The following is a 24372-nucleotide window of genomic DNA, read 5'->3' on the forward strand; positions in this document are numbered from 1 at the left end:
AAAATCACAGCAAAACTGTCCTCAGGAAAAGGCCATCAGTGATTCGAGGACAAGTTAATAAGGGCAAGTATGACTATTACTCAAGTGGCTCAACATCAAGATATGACTTTGAAATGACTCTCTTGAAGGCTCAGATTAGGCAAGGTCAAGAATCACACAATCAAATAAAAATCCACACATTTCATTTCCAACAGAGTAAAGAGAAGGGTGTGAAAATAGCCTCTTCTCATGTTATTCCTCCTCTGGGATCACCAAGCCCCCTGACTAACTCCTACAAGATAGTGGAAAAAGAGGAAGGTCTGAAAGATGTTAATCAGACTCTGATAGGAGTAGTCAGTGGCTCAGGTGCCCATGGAAACCAGCAAGGAAGTGTGGAAGCGCAGGTGTAGGGACATGGAATTTCATTGTGTGTGGAGAAAGATTACAACATCATTTACCTTCTTTTCTTGTGTGTGTGTGTGGTGCTGGAGATTGAACCCAGTGCTTTGAGCAAACACTCTACCAACTGAACTACAACCCCAGACCTGCAACACTATTTAACTAGAATGTGAAAAATGGGAAGATTTGGCCAAGGGCTGGCCAACATTGGTGCTTTTCCATATATTGGAAGACCAGGGTTCTCTTTTATAGACCACTCTGTTGACCAAAAAAAAAAAAAAAAAAGTTTATACATATACAAACCCCAAACTGTCAGTAAGAGAAGGCTCATTTTAAGGATGCTTGCATTTCACTTAGAAAAAAATCTATAATATTCTGATTACCTGGAGGCAATCTAGTATTTGGTAGCAACCCAGAGTTTTCTTTGACAACCTTGAATATAAAGGCATGTATGCTGAGTTCTGTTCCTTGAAAATGTTTACCACCGTGTATGTTTACAAATATCTAAACACATTACTTCTCAGATGAGACCTTGAATCATTTCATCATTTCATACTTGTACTTCCTACACACACTTCTGATTTCCAATATGACATTCAACGTAATCTGAACAATTAAAAAAAAAGGCTAAATTTTTCTTAAGAGGTAGATAGTCCTGTCTTTTCTTCTTGATTTGGTGGTATTGGGGATCTATCCAAGGGCCTCACACATGCTGGGCAAAGCTAAACTTCTAGTCCATGTCCTATTGTTAGTTCCGCATCAGGTTTATAATTGATCTACAAAATAAAATCAGTGATTTTCTACCTTAGATACACAAACCACCTGGGGACATTTTTAACCATACCAATACCTGTGCCTCACCCCCAGGGATTCTAACTTAATTGGCTGTAGCAGGGATCAGGTATTGACATTTATTTAAAAGCTCCCAAGGTGTTCACCAGGTGATTCTAATGTGTAACCCAAGCAAGTTTCTGCCCTGTATTGTTTCCTAGTTTCTATAGGTAGGAAGTTTCTCTTGTTCTTCTGGACAGGTTCTGCAAGTTTTCCTGAACCTCACATTTATCCCCACTAAGATTCATCTCTTTGACCCACTTTTCCAATCTTAACATTATCTGTTAATCAATGTATTTTTTACCCACTCAGATTAAGTGAATGAACATTATAGAAGCATTTTGTCAATGTTTTATCTTGACCACTGACAAAAATGGTAACTAGGCGATGATTCAGGACATAACCATTTGGCACGTTTTTATGATGCTCCCTGTCATCTTTGGGTAGGACATTCAATGACTCGCCACTCTCTCTTTCTAGCATTCCCCCATATTTCCCACAAGAATATGAAAGAATGATTTTTAAAAAAGCAGAAATAAAAAAAATGGGAAAAAAATGAATAGGAAGAATGGTCTCACCGAACATATACCGAATTCCCTCATCCATCAGGTTAGCCACTGTCAAGCAGTAGCTAAGGATAGTCTGACAGAGCTGTTCCATTTCACCCTTAGCTGTAATAGTTTTATAAACTTTTGGTTTTTATTGGTGCATATTAATTATACAGAATAATGGGTTTCCTTTGGGCATCTTCATATATCTATAGAACAATTTGATTTCACTCCCCAGTATCTCCCCCCCATCCTCCTCCCTCTATAGTAATAGAGGGAGTAAATAGTCTCTTTAACCTTGCAAAACAACAACAAAATCCTCAAATCCCTAAGCATTTCAAGGATATTTGAGACAGATAATAAATTTCTTTTTTACACTTTCCATTTCTACTTTTGAGCACTAAATTTAATGAGCAAAAATCAAATAAGCTCAACTTCTTCTCTAGAAAGATCTTACAGTTGCTTGGAGGAGAGGAGCCCTGTGTGCTTACTGCTCCTGAGGGAATAGAAGGCATCTCAGTCCATCAAGAAGGCATTTCAGCACTCTGAGGAACTGAAGCTGTCTCATTTGCCAATAAATGCATTCCACTAAAACTCTGAAATGGTCTAGAAACAGAGGATTAGTAAGAAATGCAGAACTTATCTGCACACTTTTTACACTTTGTGCCTCTCTTATGGGGACTAAGGACAGACACATAAAAGAAAGAACTAAAAGTCTACAGGGAGATGATAATGCTAGAGGTCTAGGGTGCTAATTGGTGCTTTTGTCACAATTCATTAGGACAACTTACATCATCATGGAGTAAATTAGGAGGTGAGCAAAATAATAATTATTCAGGAAAGAAAAATTCTGCACCAGTTCTTTTCATTTTTATATTTTAAACTATAAACAGTTTTGCTTATATCTTACTTTAAACTTATACTTTTTCCTTATTTTTTTTCTTTTGGAGAATTTGTAAAAGAACTCAGTTTAATATGGAAAAATGCAATCTTTACATGAGTATTGTCTGGCTATCGCATCTTAATTATGATTTAAAAGTGATCTATGTGCATAGAACACCCTCATATAATGTAATCACTGTTCTCTCCATTGCCGCAATCTGGCTGGGCACAATTCAGGAGCCACTTGTCAAAAGAAACTAACTTTTAGAACCACACACGCCAAACAAAACAGCTCCTCAAGAAAAACCATTGGAGCCCAACTGCCACCACCGGCTTCCCACAAGCCTCTCACCCACAAGCCTCTCCACCTCCCCCAATCCTCCTGCTCTTGAGGCCGATTGGCTGGGTCATGTGGGCGGAGCCAAAGAAGTCCCCCAATGAGCAGCTCCTTGGTCTGAAAGGGCAGGGAAACAGCCCAATGAGCATCACCGCAGAGGAGCCAATCAGCTAGATGTTGCTGGGGCCGCTGTGAGCCAATCAGCAGCCGGCAGCTGGAAGTTTGCTGGCAGCTGGAAGTTTGCTGGGGCCCCTTTGGCGGTGGCTCTCAACACTCCATCATGTGAGGATGGAATTATTTTCTCTATTTGTTTTCAAAAACTTAGTTGTTTAGGGCTACTTGGTATCTCCCAATGTCACACTGTTAGATTGCCTCATGTCAAATATTCAACAAACTTACAACACAAATGTCACTTCTAATTTGGTTACAATATGTAAAATTTTATACCCACATTGAAAAATGTAAAATGCCTACTTAAGTGTTTTCTTTTTTTAAAAAAAATAATGCTTGTAAAAACTTTTCCTTTGCCTGTTGCACCTTTTTTTGTATCTAGAGATCAATAAGCCATGCCCTACATCTGTTAGGCTTTCCAAAGCAAATGTCCCAGTGCTATGTTTTCTTACCTTGTGTTTCTAAGGTAAATGAGATTCTCAAGAGAGTTTCTTCCTTGACTAAGGAGACCTGTGTGGGAGTTTGACTCGTGAGTTATAAAATTCCTGGAAGCATTGGAAGGAATATTACCCTTGGGTCTACCAAAGAAGAAACTCCATTTCTGAACCCTATGTGGACAAAGAGAATCCCAATGCACTGTACACCAAATTACAGAGCTTGTTTCCAAGTGGTATGGAATAACAAATCTGAATCTAACATTCAATTACTAGCAAAAACATATTTCGGATCAGTCAACCTTTACTGTATCCATCGAGCAGGAAACCATTGAGCCCACAAGAAAAGGAAGATATTCACCTTGAAGAATTTTGGGAGATGATGAAAGTTACTCAGTGTACAGGAGGAGTATGATGAGGAGGAGATTGGGAAGCTGGGTCACTTCTGTCATCCAGGCCAAACATTCCTGGATTTTTATTAAAAGGCAAGGGTATCTCTTCTCAAGTAATTTCTGAAATTCTGTAATTCAACAGTAAAATTTGACAAAATGTTCTACAGCAATGTAAGAACTCATAATAGAATACAGTTTTCAATTAGGAAAAAAGAAAAAAAAGGACTGAGAATAAAGGACTAGAGTATCTTGCATAGTTTTATAATTACATAAGAAATAATGCATGGATCTGTTTGTGCTATACGTAGGCTAACATTGAACTGATTAAGATAGGGTCTTTGATAGGGCATTATAACTGCCTTCCTTTCTGAAGGGCTAGCTTTGGCTCAGGGAGTAGATTCATTTTGTTTACCTTCAGCTGGATTCCAGTGGCTCAAGATTTTGGGCTAAAAGAGGTTTTCCTAGTGATGAAAAGAGGAGGAGGTATTTATTGACTCCTTTTTATGCCAATACAATTTCAATCATTTTATACATATGGTTTATTCAATTTTCATGACAACGGTGATGTTAGTTCTATTATTCTTATTTAAAGTAATGAAAATGTTCACAGCTAGTGGGAATGTAAAATGCTGTAGCCATTTTGGAAGTCTGGTAGTCCGTCAAAAGGTTAAATAGACTGTTTACCACTCCTGGTTATAGACTGAAAACAAGTACAACAAAAAGAACAAGTACAACAAAGAACTGAAAACAAGTACAACAAAACTTGGCATGAAAGTTTGTAGCAGTATTATTCATCGGATCCAAAAAGTGGAAAGAATGCAAACATCCAACAACTGTTGAGTGGGATAAACAAAACGTATGCCCCTGTGAGGAACTACTCAGCCATTAAAAGACTCAGTTACTGAAATAGGAAGTTACCACATTGATGAACCTTAAGAACATGATGCTAAGTGAAATATGCCAGTCACAAAAGACCACATAATGTATAATTCCTTTTCTACGAAAAAGTCCAGAGTAAGCAAATCTGGAGACTTGGAAAATAGTTCAGTGGTCACCTAAGACTAGAGGCAGGGAGAGAGAAGAGAGATTTGGAGGGTAATGGAGAATACTTGCTAATAAGAATAGGATTTCTTTTGGGGATGATAAAAATGCCATGAAATTAGATGGTGGGGATTATTACCCAACTCCGTGAACACACTTGAAAAAAAAATCACCAACTTGTACACTTTCAATGGATAAAATGTATGGTGTGTAAATCAGAACTATTAAAAGGAAAAAATGACAGAGAGGGAATCTCAGGGAATGTATGCAATTTATCCAAGATCAAAAATGTATTGACTCAAAACATAATTACACGGCAATTTTATACATTATCAGCCTTACTGAACATAAAATGAAGAAACTGTCAAGAGAAAAGAACAAACTTAAAACATCATCACAAAGCCCTTGCTTATGCCTCAACTGAGCAATTCATTAACATATTAGCTATGCCACTCCCCATATTATACTTGAAATTTCACCTCATTTCTATAAAATTATTCTATAAACACCTATCATCCTGGTCTGAATGCATCTTTAGCAGGGTATAGGAAGAAGCAACATTAGATTTGCTGAGAAGTATGGCTTCATTTTTACATAAGATTTCAAAAATAATTGCCAGACAAATTTCTATTTATAAAATTTACATGTCAAAATTATTACTGAATGTATACTTGGCCACAGTGTGGCATTACTAATCTTTAAATTAAATATTTAACATTAACTATTTAATGATTTTCAATTAAATATTTATAAGACACATTTAAAATACATATCTTCAGTTTTTTCATGATTCAAGAGTAAAAATGGTTCAATTATTTTGAGTTTTTTTCTAAACTGAAAATGTTTGACTAAATCATGTAAAGTATCTGTTCACATCATTTTCTCATGGCAGAGGAGATTAGGTAATTAAAGGGAAAAAAGAAATGAAATAAACCAAATTTATACCTTGGGAATTTTATATACCGTTTAGAAATATACAAGTTGGGGAAGTTACATATAGGAGCAAGTAAATGACAGGTAAACTAATCAAATTCATAAAACAATTTTGATTTTAGTAACTAAGATAAAAGTTAAATTTAAAACAATTTGAAGACAAAGTGGAGAAAGTTATAATTTTTTTAAACTAAGATCCATAGTTCAACACCATACATGACAAAATGGATGTTGTCCATAAGCATGTGGTGAAATCACTTGTGGAGTAATAGATTTATATGTATCTGAAAGGCAGAGAAACAGCAAAAAATTGTCTATACTGCTTTTCAAGTATGGGTATTTTATATTCTACAAATCTACATTTACAACCAAATAGCACAACTACATTATACAGATCAGACTGTGTCTTTCTATTCCATCCCCCACAGTCCCTACCAACCATGATTTACCACAGTTATTGATTGACTCACAAGCATATCTAGTTAGACTTCAAATCCTTGTTCTACCATTGACTAGCTAGGTGAAGTTCAGCAGATTTTCCTTTACAATGCAGTTAATGATAAAGCCAAGAAGGTGAGAATATAGGAGGTGGTACAACTCAAGCACTTCAACATAATTACTTCTATGACTCAGTACACGCTGGTCATTATTACTTGATATTATATGCCACTCACTGGTTATATAAAAGACTAAAGTGAAATACTGTGACAGATTTGACTTCATTAAAAACCTGTTTAATGTTCCTTTGTAGTCATCCTATCATCACTTTTAAATCACAGTGAACATGAGTGAAGATAGTATTTCTTGTCTGTGTATTTCTAGTATTTAAAAACTGGCTATCAACACATTATCAATGAGTCACATCCTTTCATCGACTAGATTGCAAAACAAATCTGTGCCAATGTATCCCATCCCCTTGACTAATCAGTTGTGTCACAGAATTTTAGTCTCATGGGCATCAAGCTCTACAAACTAGATTGAATCGTCTAGGATAAATTCTATAATAAGCTGTGTGTTATCTTCTTCCCCCAAATTCTTAACTTTAGACTTAGATGATACAGAAAAGACAATGGGGACCAAAATCAGAATTGATATTCTCATCCTTATATAGATAAGGAAATGTTTATAATAATCCTTAACACCAATCTACAAGGTTCTTTGGCTTTTTCCTGGTTAATTAACTTGTGAAATGGGAAAGACTACAGACATGGCAGAATATTAAGCTTTGAGAAACTTACAATATCATAGGGGAAGTGTGTTTTTATTTAATTGGATAGGAATTAGTTTGGGTAACTGTGTGGCTTCAGCTGGTCAATTACACAACTGCACAGCAGGGGAGCCATGTTTGGTACATGAAGTTAGATAACCATGACAATAAACACTCAGTAATTTCTGGTAAGCCAGTACTTTCTGCCACCATGCAACACTTCACGATTTCCAATAATATCAATAAAGCAGCTTCATAAAGGTTCTTTTGGGGGGAAAAAATCTGACAATTTACTGTCTATACCTACCAGGCCAGAAAAATGCCAGCACCGATTCATTTAAGAAGTAGCGTACATTTTAGGAAGTTCAAAAGTTAGGCTGTCAGAGGGCATCAACATTGCAGCTGCCTGTGACCATCCCATGAGAAATGCTGAGGTCAACCTCAGTAATTACATTCCAATCCCCACTCCCATCCTAACCTAAAATGAGATCAAGAGCCACAGGGACAGATGTTTGGGAGTGAGTGAAAATGTAACAGCACAGAGAGATAATCTAATAAAGTCACCAATGAAAAAGGTAGAAATCCAAGTATAGAAGAATAACTCCTGCAATTCTATACCAAAAAAATACACATGGACACCGATTAAGTAAGTCAGCAAAGATGGCAATGTGTGACTTTTGAATACATGCTGATGGTTCAAGGCAGGGATTAACTGAGCTACCGTTAAGCAGACATAACAGATGTGGTAAGTACTACTGCAATCTTCTTTTCAATTATCACAGCATAGCATGTTGGTACTGGTAGTCCTAATGCTATCAATTTGAGACTTACTCAAGATAAGGAAAAATGTGAGCCAGGCATGGTGGCACACGCCTGTGATCCCAGCAACTCAGGAGACTGAAACAGGAGGATAGCAAGTTTGAGACCAGCCTCAGCAACTTAGGGAGACCCTGTCTCAAAATACAGAAGGAAGGAAGGAAGGAAGGAAAGAAAGAAAGCCACTGAGTCCAATCTGCACCCCTGAGTCCAATCCCTAGTATCATCATTCCTCCTACATCCTACAGAGAAAATAAAGGTCCACTGGTAATTTATACTTTCATATAGATTTTTTTTTTCCCCAGTAACAACCCAACCTCCAACCTAGACCTAAAATCACAAAATGCTGATGCTAAATAGTTCACTGGAGCCAAGTGGAGATTTAGGAGAACCCTGGTGTGCTGGAATAAAAATTTCTGTAATTGGAAAAGTTCAGGAAATATTTAGTGAAACAATTAAGTTTTACTTTAGGAGTTTGTCCATCATATAGAACTTCTCAGAGCTCTGTCTCCAAGAATGAGATATCATTGGAACCCTTTACAAAACTGCTTCTCCCTCTAAAGTACCCATTCAGGTTGTAAGATGTAGCACTATTACTTTCAACAGACTGGTTGGTGCAACTGTGTGCGTGTTAAGGACAAGACTACATCTTATTCTTTCCCTACCACTCACACATTCCTTGACAAACGGCAGAAACACTAAATATCTGGTGAATGGAAAACTCATTGTTATAATGCACTTACAAAAACATAACATTCATTGCTGGTGAGGGCTTTCTCTTCACAGTGAGCTAAAGTTCCAGGAAATCCTGATAACAAGAGCAACAACCTATAGCCCCCATCTCCTCCTCATACACAGTCATAAGGCAGGTGTCATTAAATGTTTAATAAGTAATAGAACATACAATTGAGAATATTTTTAGGACCATGAAAGAATAATGACAAAGGATTTGCACAAGATAATTTCAAAATTTAAAGCAGGATACAAAACTGAATTCAAAACATGATTCCCATTTTGAAATACTGGCAGATGTGTATATGCACACCCACAAACATTCATACTCATGTATTTGAAGGAAGAAAATGTGGGAAGGAAATCTCTAAAAATGTTAGTAGTGATTTTTGTCTGGGTGATAGGGTTACCATCATTTTTTCCCCAATATATCCATTTTTATAAAGAAAAATTAGAGCATAAATCTACTTCTCAACTCTTCAAAATTTTTCAATGCCTAAGTATTCTTTGTCTACCTCATAACTATATTCAAATATAACAATGTGTTAACTTTAGGGTTTTATGTTTAGTAACATGTCCAGAAAGTATAAGTGAGGCTATACTGCTCCTGTCTGAGATGATCATAGTCTGATGATGCAAAGGTGATCAAAAGGTCGTGTTCGTGGGGGAACACTAGGTGATGAATCTCACTGAATGACTTTGGTTGTTTCTCCACTTCAAGTTCACATGTTGAGGGAAAGGGTTTTGAACTAGAAATACACAAGGATAAATGTGGACATCTTCCTGGAGTACCATATAACCTAGGGAGGGTGGACAGTAATGATATTAGCCATCTATAAAGGCAAATAGAGCATGTAATACAGAATGTCAAGTTTATTTTTTTCTTTCATGTTTTTGATGCATTATAATTATACATAGTGGTGGAATTTGTTGTTATATTGTGTTCATAAACAAATATATAACAATAAAATTTGGTTAATATTATTCCTCAGTATTTCCCTTTCACTTTCCTCTTCCTTCCCCCGGTCACTTTACCGATTTATCTGCAATTTTTATGAGATTTTCCCCTCACACCACCTTATTTTTATCTAGCTTCTACATGTGACAGAAAACATAGGACCCTTGACTTTGAGTTTGACCGATTTCACTTAATGTCAAGTTACATTCTTTGTTTTAAATGACATGATTTAATTCTTCTTTATTAGAATGCCAAATTTAAATGAACATTTAAAATAAAGGTTTCCAAAGGAAGTTTAAACTTGTTACAGTTTGGGACAGATACAAATTCACTATCCTTGAGCAGTTTTTCCAAAGTTTGGGGAATACCAGGAAGGGAGAGGTATACCTACTCAGGGAGGTGCTCCCCTGCCCCTAACAGCAGGAACAGAGCATGACGTTCTATTATCTCTAATCTTCATGAGATTCTGATGTCAGAAGTCAGGGCCAAAATTTCTTTAGATTGCTGACAACACTTTGAAGGGAAGAAGAGGGTTGGCGAAAGATGGCCCTGCTCCTCTGAAAGTAAAAGGACTGGTGACAGGAACAGTGGGTATAATTAAATGAAAAACACCTTTTCCAATTTCACATTCAAATCTATAGAGATGTGCAATGAAACAGCAAGACTGAATGCCTTTAGGAGATGTGAATTCCTTCTTTGGCATGGAGCAACCATGAGCTTTCAAAGACTTAGACCTGCGATTTTCTTTTAGTTGATAAAGAAAATCTCTGTACAAGAGCCTTTGCAAGATTTTAGAGATTTTTCTAGCATAAAGTTATATATGCAATTATGTGTCTTAAAATGTCCCATGATCACTTTGGAAGAAACATTGGTGTGTGTCCATATATATATATGCATGCCAGCATGTGATCAGAAGTTATTGCTAAGCAGTAGGAATATGAGTTGCTTATTTTTTATTTATATTTTTCTACAAGCTTTTTATAACTTAAAATATCTAAAAGAAATTGATTATATCTACCTACACAGTCATACACATGGACAAATACATGTACATACATGAAAAACAATCTGTTATTTGGTTAACTCCAAATCTTCAGTCTTATCTATGACAATTTTTACCATTTCGAAGCTAACATTCAAATCTCATCAGAAATTCAAATAAAAATTCATAAAATTTTTTGGCAGCATTAAGAGTACTAAACCGATTTGAAGTATTTGAAAGTACATATGTCACTATATAGCACATATGTCACTATATAGTAATGATGAATAAAAATGAAACCTTAATGATATGTATCTTAACTCTTTTTCTTATCAAAGCAAATGGAACACACTGATAGTACTTACCAACCCTAATCCCTTCGGGGAAAATACACCAGATAAAATATGACAGACCAGGCTTTACTATCTTCCCATTTTATATAAATCCAAGCTGAAGATAATAAAAATCACACTGTAACCATGGTTACCAGTTCCAGATAAGAGTTGCATCTCCTATTAGCATTAGCTGTGTTCACAAATTTTGTCTTCTATTTGTCACATCAGCTCTACAGATGCATTTTAATCTTGTTTTAGAATTAAACAGAACTCAGATTTTACCCATTTAAGGAAGAAAGTATATTTCTGAATTATACATTTTTCCATCCCAAACAAATGTATCTAGAGAAAAAACCGTTGAAAAGGGAGATCAAATATCAGATATGCAAACAAAAGCCAGTTATCATGTTTAAAAGAATTTTTTCTCCTCAAAGATGAAAAAATATTAGTAAGCAGGATTGCTCCTAATTACATACTTTCACTAACTGGAGAATCCGTCTCAAAGAACCTGGCCATACTTCTCTAGCAAGTCGGGGCACATCTTGCCACTACTTTCATTGTGGTCTCATTGAATTGCTTTTGCAAAAATATAAGTTTCTAGGAAACACCAAAGACACATACACACCATGCCAATAGGTACTTCAGCTCAACCTAAAAATAGCATCTTTAAAATTAGGGGTTTACAATTCCAAATCTCTGACTATAATGCAGAGGAGAAAATAATGTAAAGGAAATAACTAAATCGATACAATAGGACCTAGCAGAAATCACCTCTTCATCCTTTGTTGTTTGCAGAATAAAATAGACATTAATATTGCTGTTTGTATATAGGTGACTGTATGACCAATGTGATTCTGCAACCTGTACAATCAGAAAAATGAGAAATCATACCCCATTTGATTCAAATGTATGAATTGTCAATATCATTGTACTGTCATGTGTAGCTAATAAAAAAAAATATTTTATCCTAAGTTGTGACACAGAAACCATGAGATGGAGCGACACCTAAACATATGGTATGAATTTGGAAACTAGGACCTCAGAACAAAACAGTAAATGATCATTTTTTAAAGGACTTTAATGGAGGAAAAAAAAAAGAACAATGGAGTTTTCAATCTGTTCTCCAGAATAACCTTCTTAATGAAGAGAGGGACGTAGACGACTTGAAACAAAAGAAGATAAAGAACCTGGAGACACATCAATGCTTGAAATACATGGCAGCCACAAATGACTTGATGACACACTTGTATATTTAGGGGCTAAACAGTGATGATTTGCCTAAGCAGTGCCGACATCCCTCTTAACGTGATTTTTAGCTTGTTTGCCTTGGTTATCTGAGAAACTGGTCAAGAAATAATGAAAATTAGGCAGAAACTCTTGGAACAAAGAGCTTCATTTAAAACTCTAAGCTCCTAAGGGGAGCTACTCTGCTATTTTTAACTATATCATGCAATGCCAAAAATTATATGTAGGCATTCACCATATGTTTTTGATGAAGTTTATGGGGGCAACTTCCAAAATGTAGCTCTGCTTTAAATGGTGAGAATATCAGATTTACAGCCAAAACTGTGGATATGAATCGCATTTATAGCAAAACTGTTTTATATTATAGACTGTATCAACCTGAGCCAGTCAATGAACCTTCTGGAGATGCAGTCCTTTCATCTGTAAAATAATGTTCTCTCTTAAATTAGATTATGGGTACAAAATGAAAAATATCATGCATTTTCAAAACTTTCGTTGGTTAAAAAAAAAATACTACTTGGGCTGGGGATGTGGTTCAAGCGCTCGCCTGGCATGCATGCGGCCCGGGTTCGATCCTCAGCACCACATACAAAGAAGTGTCCACCGAGAATTAAAAAATAAATATTAAAAAAATTCTCTCTTTAAAAAAAAATACTACCATGAATGGAAAGTTTTTTTTCCTCTAAATTAATATGAAATTTGTTTATGAGTATTTTCCAGCTTCAATATTGCTGAAGGTAGCTCTCTTAAAAAAATCTAAGCCTACAAACAAATCTAGAACACCCACTAAAAAAGATCACTTCTAGCTGCGCACTGCAGCACATACCTGTAATCCCAGCAATTCAGTAGGCTGAGGTAGGAGGATCACAAATTCAAAACCAGTCTTAGCAACTTGGGGAGGCTCTAAGGGACTTAGCAAGACCCTGTTTCAAAAAATAAAAAGGGCGGGGGATGTGACTCAGTGGTAAAGCACCCCTGGGTTAAATCTCCAGTACCAAACAAACAAAAAAACACTTCTATTTGTCAGGCAACCCCCCTTTGTGAAGAACAGACAATTTGACAATTCTGCATGCCCCCATGGAAAATTCCTGCTTAAATCCATGCTTATTTTAACCCCAAGAGTGGTTAAGAGAAACAGGACCTTTAATGTTAATGGCTTTGAAAATAAAAATAAATCTGTCCTCCTAGAAACTTCACAATTATAAGAATTTGCAAGGAATAAATATGGATACAAATGAGAAGCATAAGGGGAATTGCCCATTTATGTCTGGGAAAAGACAGTTCATAATGTATAACTAGAATAAGACATTCAAGTCTAAATAGCCAAATTATAAGAAATGAGCCACAAAATAAGAAAATTAATAAAAGAATCACAAAGCTATTTTTTTCCTGTATTATTGAGTTCTGAATCTAAAGAAAGCAAGATTTGGGGACACAAAATTCAAGTGAATGTTAAGCAATGATTTATGTGGACACACACACACACCCCTTTCAAGGAAAGCCTAAGAATAGTGGAAGATATGAAGTATTCTATTTCTCAATGTGAAGGGCTATTACAACCAATAACAGCAGTAAGATATTGAATGCTAGCTCCATATCACTTTCATCTAAAATAAAATAAAAATGTATAAAAGTAGAAACCTCTTGGAAAGTCCAAGAACTTCTCATAAAAATTATCAAAATGGCTGAGAGGAAAAAAAAAGTACAATCATTTTGAAAACCATATAGCAGAATTGTAGGACTATTTTTTTCACAGTAAAAAAACATGAAGAAAGAAGTTCAAAGTGGACAGGTTTAAGTATTTTCATGCAATCTATAATTACCCTGCTGGATGGTAATCTATAATTACACCTGGGATGATACCTAAGCAGGTGAATTTGTAAAGCTGAGAATAAACTATTGACAATTGTTATGAAATCAACTATCACACCCACTAATAAGATTTTCTTATAATGAAAAATGAAATCCTATTCCTCATTTGGGGATAGGGATTGAGGAGAGAATTCATTATTAATCCTCAAATGAGTTTTTCCCCCTGTGACACAACATTGGGGACAGGAGATTTTCCAAACATCTCTTACTCTGAAGCAGCCAACAACAGCATTGTTGGCCAACAAACCAGAGTAGGTCATTAGTCTGATCCAATGGGGTCCTTTTCAAGATCTGAAAGTTTAAGGTTGAGACTTTAGAAAATTGCCATTTCTCATAATTTGTGGTTTTGTTCTTAAGAGTCACATTTTTTTCCAGCAATGCTAAAAAATTCTGCAGCTATTTTAGTAGGTTTTTATGATAGAGGATTTTATACAGTGGTAGAAACAAAAACTGAATGGCATAAAGAATGACTAATGAAAACTTCATGAAACTACCATTATAGCTTTTTCAATTACGACAGTAAATATTTAAAGACAATTGTGATGAGATAAATGGTAATTCTTACAAGTGTATATAGATAATTTTTAATGATGGGAGCAAATTATTTCCAAGAATGATGAAAAACTGATAAGGATATATATTTTGGATACTTTAATCTACCTTCACAATTTGTTAGCATGATTTGAAGAGACAAAATAATATTTTTGGGTTAATTGTTTATTGATGAAACTATTTTTATTAAAAGAATCAAAATTTAATAATATTTAATTAACACCACTCATGGAAAACCAAATGGAGTTTGCTAGTAATTAAGAGTACAAACTTTAGAGTCAAAAGATCTGCATTATAATCTGAAATTTTATTTCTAAATTTATACCCTAAAGATTATAAAACCTGCATTACAGGGTTATTAGAAGTTCTGAATAGGGTAGAAAATGAAAGTATGTAATATTGTTCTTGATATAGGAACATAATCACAGTTTTTATTATCATTAACAATGTTTAGAAAAGACAGCTGTTACCAAGCCATTGATCTTACCTAAAATAGCTAAATATCTCTAGATGTATGCAGATGAAGCCATTTTAAAGGTTTACTTTACCTACCAATTTTTAATAAGTTGAACTACCATGGCTGGTTGTTCTAGGAATTGGTGGAGAATAAATGAAAACAGATCATGACAATTGAATTTTTCTGCCTTAAGGAAAAAAAAATAAAAGTACATTAAAAGGATGGACTGTCATTTCTTGGTTTTGAGGGTTTTAGAAATCACAGGATCAAATACAGAATTACACACCTGCTAAAATTTTTCCAGAGACTTCAAGAAAAATACATTTCTTTACTGTAAAGCTGCAATAGAACTAAACAGTTCTAAGGCGAGGAAGATAATTCTAATTTGCATACCTCTTTTTATAGACTGGTGGCATATATGAAGATTTAGCCAATTATGTTAAGCAAAATCATATTCCTCAAGTCCCTGTTCAAACACAGTGATCTGCCTGGAGTTTTGTAACACAGAGTCAAAATTAACCCTCAGAAGTTTACAATGCTTTTAATTATTTATCACATATTGACTTGTTTTATAATATTTTTACAATAAGATTTTTTTTCCCTTGTATGTTACCTAAAGGAAGGGGCTCAGCGTGTCTCTTTGATTTCTCTGTCTACATTATTTACAGTTACCCAGTACATTTGAAGATGACCAATAATTGTAAGGCTGGCAGGCACAGGCTAGGTGAAACAAAGGTAGTATTAAGGAAATGCGGATGCTTTGGAGCACTAATAAACCAATACTGATTAGACTAGAAAGAAAGACTAAGAATTATAGAGCAGACCAAATTTGGGGGAAGGTGATGAGTTCAGTTTAAAATTTTTATGAAAGACACAAATTGGTGTATACTTTGTATGCAACCAGAGATATGACAAATCATGCTCTATATGTATAATATGAATTGCAATGCATTTGGCTATCATATACGAATTAAATAAGTAAATAAATAAAAAGAAAGTTCAAGACCTACATGGAGGAATTCCTTCTATATAGAATTTATCAGCATTTTCAAGATATCAAGAGTTAAGGAGTTGGGAGTGATGGTGCATGCCCGTAATCCCAGTAGCTCAGGAGGCCGAGACAGGAGGATCTCGAGTTCAAAGCCAGCCTCAGCAAAAGTGAGGACCTAAGAAACTCAGTGAGACACCGTCTCTAAATAAAATATAAAATAGATCTGGGGATGTGCCTCAGTGGTCGAGTGCCCCCCCCACCCCCCGAGTTCAAATCCCCAGTATACCTTCCCCTGCAAAAAAAAAAAAAAAAAAAAAAAAAGTCATGGCTACAGATAAATTCATGTATACAGAATGATTAAAAGGAGAAGAGGATGCAATTAGACTCTCTAATGGACTAGACTACAAAGTAACCACTTGTGGCCCAGAGATTTGGAAGCATTTAACTCCTATGAGAAGAGGCCAAAAAAGGGAAATGTGAAAGCTTACAACAAAAACTGTTACTCAGCTTCAATAAAGTATGTCAATTATTGGTGCATCTACCATTTATCTGATCATTTAACAAATATGTCAAGGCCATTGCTAGAAACTGGAAATACAATGACATAAATGACAAATTGTGCTCTATATGTGTAATGCAAGAGGATAATAAATGTGGAAATAAGACAGGGGGAAGGTTATTACCAAGAGCTCCCTGGATATCCAACTTGGGTATTCAGAAATTTTGTTCTTTTTGTCCCTGAACTATAGATGAAAATTACAACTTGATGATACTTGCCAGGAAGGTCAATCAACTAACTCTACAAACTCTGTTCAATCTCTGATCATAATAGCCATTTTCTGCCCAAAGGAAAATTTACATAAAAAAGTGAACAAAAGTTTTGGATTTATTATGGTTTGGATTGGAAATATCCCTCCCAAGGATCATGTGTTTAAGATGTGGTCCTCAAGGCAGCAATGTTCAGAAGTGGGAACTAATATTAGGTGATTGGATCACGAGGGCTATGACAACATCACATCAATGTATTTTAACCCCTTAATGGATTCATAGCTTAATAGGCTTTATTATAAAAGTGAGCTCTGTCTCTCTCTCTCTCTCTGCTTCCTAGTCACCATAAAGTGAGCAGCTTTTTCTTCCACCACATGCTCTCTGCCATGGTGTTCTATATCACTGAGACCCCAAATCAGAGCCAGGTGACCCCGTACTGAAACCTCAAACCAAAACAAATCTTTCCTCCTTTAAGTTTATTTTCTCTAGTATTTTGTCACAATAACAAAAAGCTGACACAAGACCCATTCATTTAACACTGTCAGTTATCATGTTCATTTATATATTAGCATCTGAAAAATTTGGTTTGTTAGGATCATTGCCCTGGGACTAGACTGTCAGTAATGCACTGACAAATGATGCTACTGGATTTTCAAAGTTAAAGCATCAGCTTTTAGAAGCCAGTGACCTCACTGAGGTACCATATTTTATGAAGTTCTGCCTAAACAACTATTCAATCTCCCTGGCTATTCATAGTATTTCATTAACACCACTCATGGAAAACCAAATGGAGTTTGCTAGTAACTAAGAGTATAAGCTTTAGAGTCAAAAGATCTGCATTATAATTTGAAATTTAATTTCTAAATTTATACCACAAGGATTTTAAACCTGCATTACAAGGTTATTAGAAATTCTGAATGGGGTAGCAAATGAAAGTATGTAATATTGTTCTTGACATAGGAACATGAAGGTGTGGTCCCCAAGGCAGTAATGTTTAGAGGTGGGACCTAATATTAGATGATTGGATCACCAGATCTGTGAAGTTTTCCTTTAAAGGTTAATCAGATGAATCTAATTAAGCCTGAACAACAGAGGATACAAAGAGAACCAAGGAGTGTTTTCCTATTAAATGCCGATCTTTCGACCTGCTAATGTCTAATCCCAAATCATCATGATGAAGATTTTTGGAAATCCCACCCAAAGATTGGCATATGGCAACATGAGCGCATCTTAAAAGTGACTTCATCATATCTGTTGGCATGATAATATCCCTGACTCTAGCCAAAGTCATGCTCATATCTGCTTTTGAGTGAGATTCCATGGATCCTACTGGCTACAAACACAAGCCACACATTTGAACTTCCTATTATAATGCTGAGAACAAAAGCCATTGTACCATACTCTCATTTGCCTCCTAGCACAGTCACCAAAACATACTGTTTGCATTTCCAAAGGGCCACAAAGGCCTAGGGTTCCCCCAGAGCTTGGGTTTATAATGCACACTACTAAAGAGATATACCTCAAGACAGGCACTTACCAGAGGCAATAGTGGACACTGCTATGAGGCCCTGGCATTGCTCCAAAAGTAAAAGTCAGATCTGAGTCCTGGCACTGCTTTCCTTTTCTGTTCTTCAATTCTCGTATTTCCTCCCACTTCCCATATTGCTCTCTTGGATTATGAAAAGTGATGCCTTCTGTCATATCCTGTTATTCCCCAGTTCCTAACTCCAAACCCATAAGCCTCATGCCTGGTAGATCTGACTCACAGGGTGAAGCTCTACCTGGCAATGACAATCACTGGACATTAGACCCAGAGCATCTGCACCATCACCTATTCCAAACCCTTCCTTCACAACAGGGGACACCGACATCCAGAAAGTTTAAGCAAATTGCCTGGCATCAGCAAAAGGGTATCCTCCAGAACCCAGATTTCCTGATTCCCAAGCCTCAGGTATTCTGTGTTTTCCCTGCAGCTAATCATCAACTATCTTCAAATAAAATTTTCTTCACCAGATTTACAAGTCTTTCCAGAGACCTAACCAAAATAACTACAGCCACTCTTGGTGTTTTAATTACTAAAGCCAAATGAAATCAAGATTTTTATCCAAGAGACTGATCCTCAGGAAGAAAGAAAATAACAACACTGCATGTTCATAAAGAAAAAGAACTCATCACAGGATTTCCCTAAATGAAGTGTTTCAAGGAAGGATATGCAGTAGCCACATCCTCCTCGTGCTGAATATGGTTGTGTCAGTGCTAAGATGGGTGAGGTACATTATCTTGTTTAATCCTTTTAGACAATTATAAATAGTATTTTCATTTTCATTTTGTATATAAACTGAAATTCAGCAAAATTAAATATCTTCTTATTCCCTAGAAATTGTAGGCAGCAAAGCTGGGATTTGAATCAAGATCTGAATCCAGGGCCCAGACTTTCAGTTACCATAAAATGACAAGTCTTCTGAAGATAAAAGCATAAAATATGATGATTCAAAATAAACGAAAAGACTCCTACCTCTATTATCTCTACTGTGAAAACTTAATCCAAAGTAATGACGATAATATTCCAAAACACTTTTATATCTCTTGTACAATCTTCACCAAACATACAGCCATGGCATCCAAATTGTAAGTCAGTAAACAACATGTCCTTTTGTACCCACTTACCCATTTTCTCCTCTTTTCATACTCCTGTTCCTTCAAAGAGAATTTTCAGCATGGTGAGAAATGGGATGAAACAGAACTTGGATTCAATGGGCTCTGCTCAGCTCTTTTAGTATGCATTCAAAAGTTAACTGGTATTTTTTTATATCAATATGTAATAGCAATTTTAAAATAGAACAGAACATTTTGTAGGCCTGTGCTTTTGATGACATAATGGTTTAGATGGCTAGATGTTCTCTGTTATTTCCCATTCCAGCCTACAGGAATGCACTATGACACCTTCTAACCTTGCCCAGGTAAACTGTACCCTCCATAGGCTCATCAATACTCCAGCTAAGACCTTAAGAGAAGGCAGGGAGAGAATCTGTAATTATTTATGCCAAGGCTTAGGCCACCAAGGGCTTGAATAGACTTCCAAAAGACACACAGTTGACAAAATATCTAGGTACTGCCTACATTTTAAAGATATTCAAAGTGAAGTGACTTAGACAAGTTTACAATCCTAGAGAGAAGCAAAACCAAGATGAGGACCCTGACTTTTGCCTCTTTATACCACATGCATGCTCCTGGAAATCTTTTTTCATTCTTGTATTCAATGGTCTAAATCAACATAAGCAATAGAAAGTATTACTCAAATTCACTAATGATGACGACCAGGCAGATATTGAAAAGTATATAAGCTATTTAAGAGATATCAGATGGGCAAATTCAGAAAAAGAGAGATACGAAAAACTACAAATTGAGAAGGACAATGGGAATAATGAGAAACCATCTCAGGTAATATTTGTGACTGCAGGATTACAAACCAAAAGTCATGACAGTGAAAGTTTATCAAGTAAATTAAGAAAAGAAAAGAGCTAGTCTAGGATATTCATTATTCAAATTCTGACTCCTCTATTTGGTGATATTTTGGTGGAAATTAGATGATATGAAATAGATATGATAATGATTTGGGGTTCTGTTTTCATCCATTATCTATTAGAGATATATACTAAAGAATTTATGAGGGGAATAATATGACATTTGGGGTTTGTTTTAAAGTAGTTTAGCAATAAGCAGAGATAGAGACTAAATGTGTGATAAAAGAGAAATGAACCCCAGGAGTGACAATGAGTTAATAATTAGGTTTCATGATGGGTTGGGAGTAGTTCATTTATATTATTCTCTTTTGGAAAAAGAATATATGCCGGCTGCTCATTACCAGGGAGAATTAAGTGACGGGCTTATGTATACACAAAGGAGAAAGAGGCATAAAAAATACAGAGGACTCAATTCCTTACCTGATGACAGACTCAACATTACTATTTTGAAAGTCAACAGAGAATTTTAGCAGCTCCCAACCATCACATCAAGTCAGAGTTGATAATTTCCAACTTGAGTTGAACTTTTAAAAATTATGTTGATTTTTTTTGAAACCAATTTAAGATGAATCCAATGTTCCTTTTCTCTTGACACCATACAAAACACTCATGTTTCAGTGTTCCAAACCTACAAGCATGTGTTTCTATGTGTATATAAATTGTTTTATTTCTAAAAATGGCATTTACTTAACTATATCATTGATATAATTAAATCTTGCAATAAAACCCATGAGAAGCAAAGAAATCTGACAAAAGGTTCCTAGTTTCAAGAAGTATTATGGAGGAAAGAGCCCCAGAACACACAGGAAATCAGAATGCCCGATTATGGTGCTGCATAAATCTTTTACCAACTGGAAACTCGGGCAAGTCACTCAACACTGGAGTCCCAGAATTGTCATCTGTGCTATGACTGGATTCTATTGCATACTGTCCAAGGTTCCTTTGGTTCTAACATCCGAGCAGTTGAAGCCCGTTTCTCCCTTATCCACACCTGTTCAGGAACCCAGTCTCACCACAGATTATGACACTTCCAATTTTAGGAAGGCTCCAGGACTCAGCAAGTGCAATGGATGGAACAGTAAAGAGAAGTCTATTTCTGGCCTTTTTGTCAGTCGTGAGTACAGCCACACAACCAGGCAGAGAAGCTCGGAGTCATATCCAGTCAAGTGGAAGAGATTATCGCCAGGGAAGAGTTTAATGATGTGGTCAGTCTGACACAATGCAGGGTCTTAGGAACACTCATAGGGGATGCAAGACCCCTAAAAGAAAGGGAAAGGTAGGGAAGACACCACTGATAAATTACCCCAGAGTACAGCCCTCCGGGGGGGGGGGGGCAGGTGTCCTCACTGAGTGTTCCTCCTAACCTTGTGATCACATCTCTGTGTGAATTTGTAATAAGCTGTGTAAGCTGGTGGGGTAGAGCCTGGGGCTTTGGCACTCCCCATGTATCTCCAGCTTTCAGGACAGTGTCCGGTACACTAACTTGCGTTTGCTAGGGCAGTAATGACCACATGGGATGGTGTGGAAAATGTGAGCACAGTTGGCACATTGAGAACATTCTATCTAAAGTATTAAAGTAGTACACTTAAAAACCAGCTTTTTAAAAGAAGGGTTTTGGGCAAATTCCAATGTGAGGATAGGGGAAAAAATGAGAAAAATAAAGAGGAAACCAACAAAAAAAAGGAAGGGATTCCTATAAGGACTTAGGCTGAAAAGTAAAAATTAAGAAGAATGGAACAACATTTTGTGGACCGATTCTCCAGTTCCACTAACTGGCAAGAGTTATCTGCACACTAGCAGTAGTTACTTCCAATCAGGAGCTCCTGGGCAGTGGAGCATGTAAAACAAGAGCAATGAGCAACTCCTTAGTTAAATCCCATGTATGCATATATAAGAGAAGTGAACAAAAGTTGATTAGTTTTAAATAAAATATTAAGCTTTGATTAGATTATTAGTATGATCAAATTTTTACAAGCTTGTGTTCCAAACCTTCTGTTTTATTATCAAATCCATCTGCAGTCAATATTTAATTCATAAAACACTCCAAGCCAGGAATCTTAGGCTAAGAAATAATTTTATATTAAACTAAAACTATTCTTCTTGATATATTCATGCCAATACAAAGAAAGAAATGCATCCCCCCAACTTTCTGTAGCATATATGGTAAAATGACTTTTAAGATGCTTTAACTCCTAAAAGTAAATGTTAAGCTATACGATCATGTCACTTAACATGGGGGATATGATCTAAGAAATAAGTTCTTAGGTTTTTCATTCTTGTGCATACATCATAGAGGACTTATACAAACCTAGACGGTACACCAATGCACCTAGGCTATATGGTATACACCACTGTATATGTTCATAGCTGACCAATATTTTATTAGGTATTGTATAACTTATTTACAGACTAATAAAATTGAAGCGTTACTAAGATTCTGCTTGATGCTACATTTTTAAGTTAAGGAACCATATTTCTTATCAAATTTAATAGCACAAGTATATTATTTGTTCTAAAAATTAGAGCTGGGGGAAAAAATCAGAAGACTTTTTTTTAATATTTATTAATTTTTTTAGTTTTCGGCGGACACAGCATCTTTGTTTGTATGTGGTGCTGAGGATCCAGCCCCGCATGCCAGGCGAGTGTGCTACGGCTTGAGCCACATCCCCAGCCCTAGAAGACTTTTTTTTTTTTTTTTTTTTTTGAGAGAGAGGAGAGAGGAGAGAGGAGAGAGGAGAGAGGAGAGAGGAGAGGAGAGAGGAGAGAGGAGAGAGGAGAGAGGAGAGAGGAGAGAGGAGAGAGGAGAGAGGAGAGAGGAGAGAGGAGAGAGGAGAGAGGAGAGAGGAGAGAGGAGAGAGGAGAGAGGAGAGAGGAGAGAGGAGAGAGGAGAGAGGAGAGAGGAGAGAGGAGAGAGAGAGAGAGAGAGAGAGAAATTTTTTTTTAATATTCATTTCTTTTAGTTCTCGGCGGACACAACATCTTTATTTGTGTGTGGTGCTGAGGATCGAACCCGGGCCGCACGCATGCCAGGCGAGCGCGCTACCGCTTGAGCCACATCTCCAGCCCCTAGAAGATTTTTTTAAAAGAGATAAAACCAAGTAACAGAAATTTATACTTTTTTTAAAAAGACATTGAATATATTAGTTCTAGATACTCAAGATTTCTAGTAGTTTGCATAGCATTTAATTAGCCCACCCAAAAGAGTGAATCACCCCACATATAGTATTGAAAAGGGAAAGATATTAAGGAAATAAATTAATCAAATTAGAAAAGTCACATATTTAGAAGCAATTCACAAAAAGAAATTGAATATCAAATGTTTCAGATAACATTTTGGCTAATGCTTCATTAAGCAAAACTAGAGTAGTCAAAAGAATAAACTGAATGAGAAAGAGGACTGAAGTTCAAATGGAAATACCCTTAAGAATCATGGGGGTGGGAGAGGAAAGGGGATTGTTTGGTAAAACGTACATCTCCAGGTGCCAGTTGAGAAATTCTGAATTGGAAAGTATACCTTCCCCCAAATTCTCTGGAAATGTGACTTAGGACCTGTATTTTAAATAAATTTCCCCAATACTTCTGATGCTCTTGGTGGTTGAAGTATATCTCTGAAATCTTGGTGGTTGGAGTATATCTCTGAAATCTAATTAAAAGCAATTCATGGGATGAGAAAAATTACACTTATGAATAGAATTTAGGTTGAGTGCTTTTTCTTCTACATCAAAAGAAAGTAAGGTACAGGAGAAAAAAGGCATGGTAAGGGTAGAGAATTAGGTTTTAAAATATTTAATCATATGAGTAGATACCATCTGGATTTCCCTTCCATATCAGCTAATTAAAATGTTTGCCAAATGTAATTCAATTTAAGAAAATCCCTAAAGCCAGATTTTCTCTTACTTCAAAGTATAAATGCTTGGACAAGTTTACACGTGTCCTGGGAGAGGAGAAGGACAGGGTTATTAGCAAGTCTGGTGGTGCCACTAACT

General features: G+C 36.1%; 2 protein-coding genes across 23 annotated transcripts in view; one reads left to right on the top strand and one right to left on the bottom strand.

Moving 5' to 3' along the window:
* LOC308634041 (melanoma inhibitory activity protein 2-like) overlaps positions 1-389 on the top strand; it is a gene marked incomplete at both ends in the record, with an annotated part of 120304 nt that extends 119915 nt beyond the window's left edge. The window contains 1 exon segment of the mRNA XM_081267629.1: positions 195-389. Within this exon segment, the coding sequence (XP_081123755.1) occupies positions 195-389 (195 nt within the window).
* ANK3 (ankyrin 3) overlaps positions 1-24372 on the bottom strand; it is a 508367-nt gene that overhangs the window by 404670 nt on the left and 79325 nt on the right. The window lies entirely within an intron of this gene.

Source organism: Spermophilus citellus (genome assembly GCF_964194105.1).
Source record: "Spermophilus citellus genome assembly, chromosome: 15".
Taxonomy (NCBI): domain Eukaryota; kingdom Metazoa; phylum Chordata; class Mammalia; order Rodentia; family Sciuridae; genus Spermophilus; species Spermophilus citellus.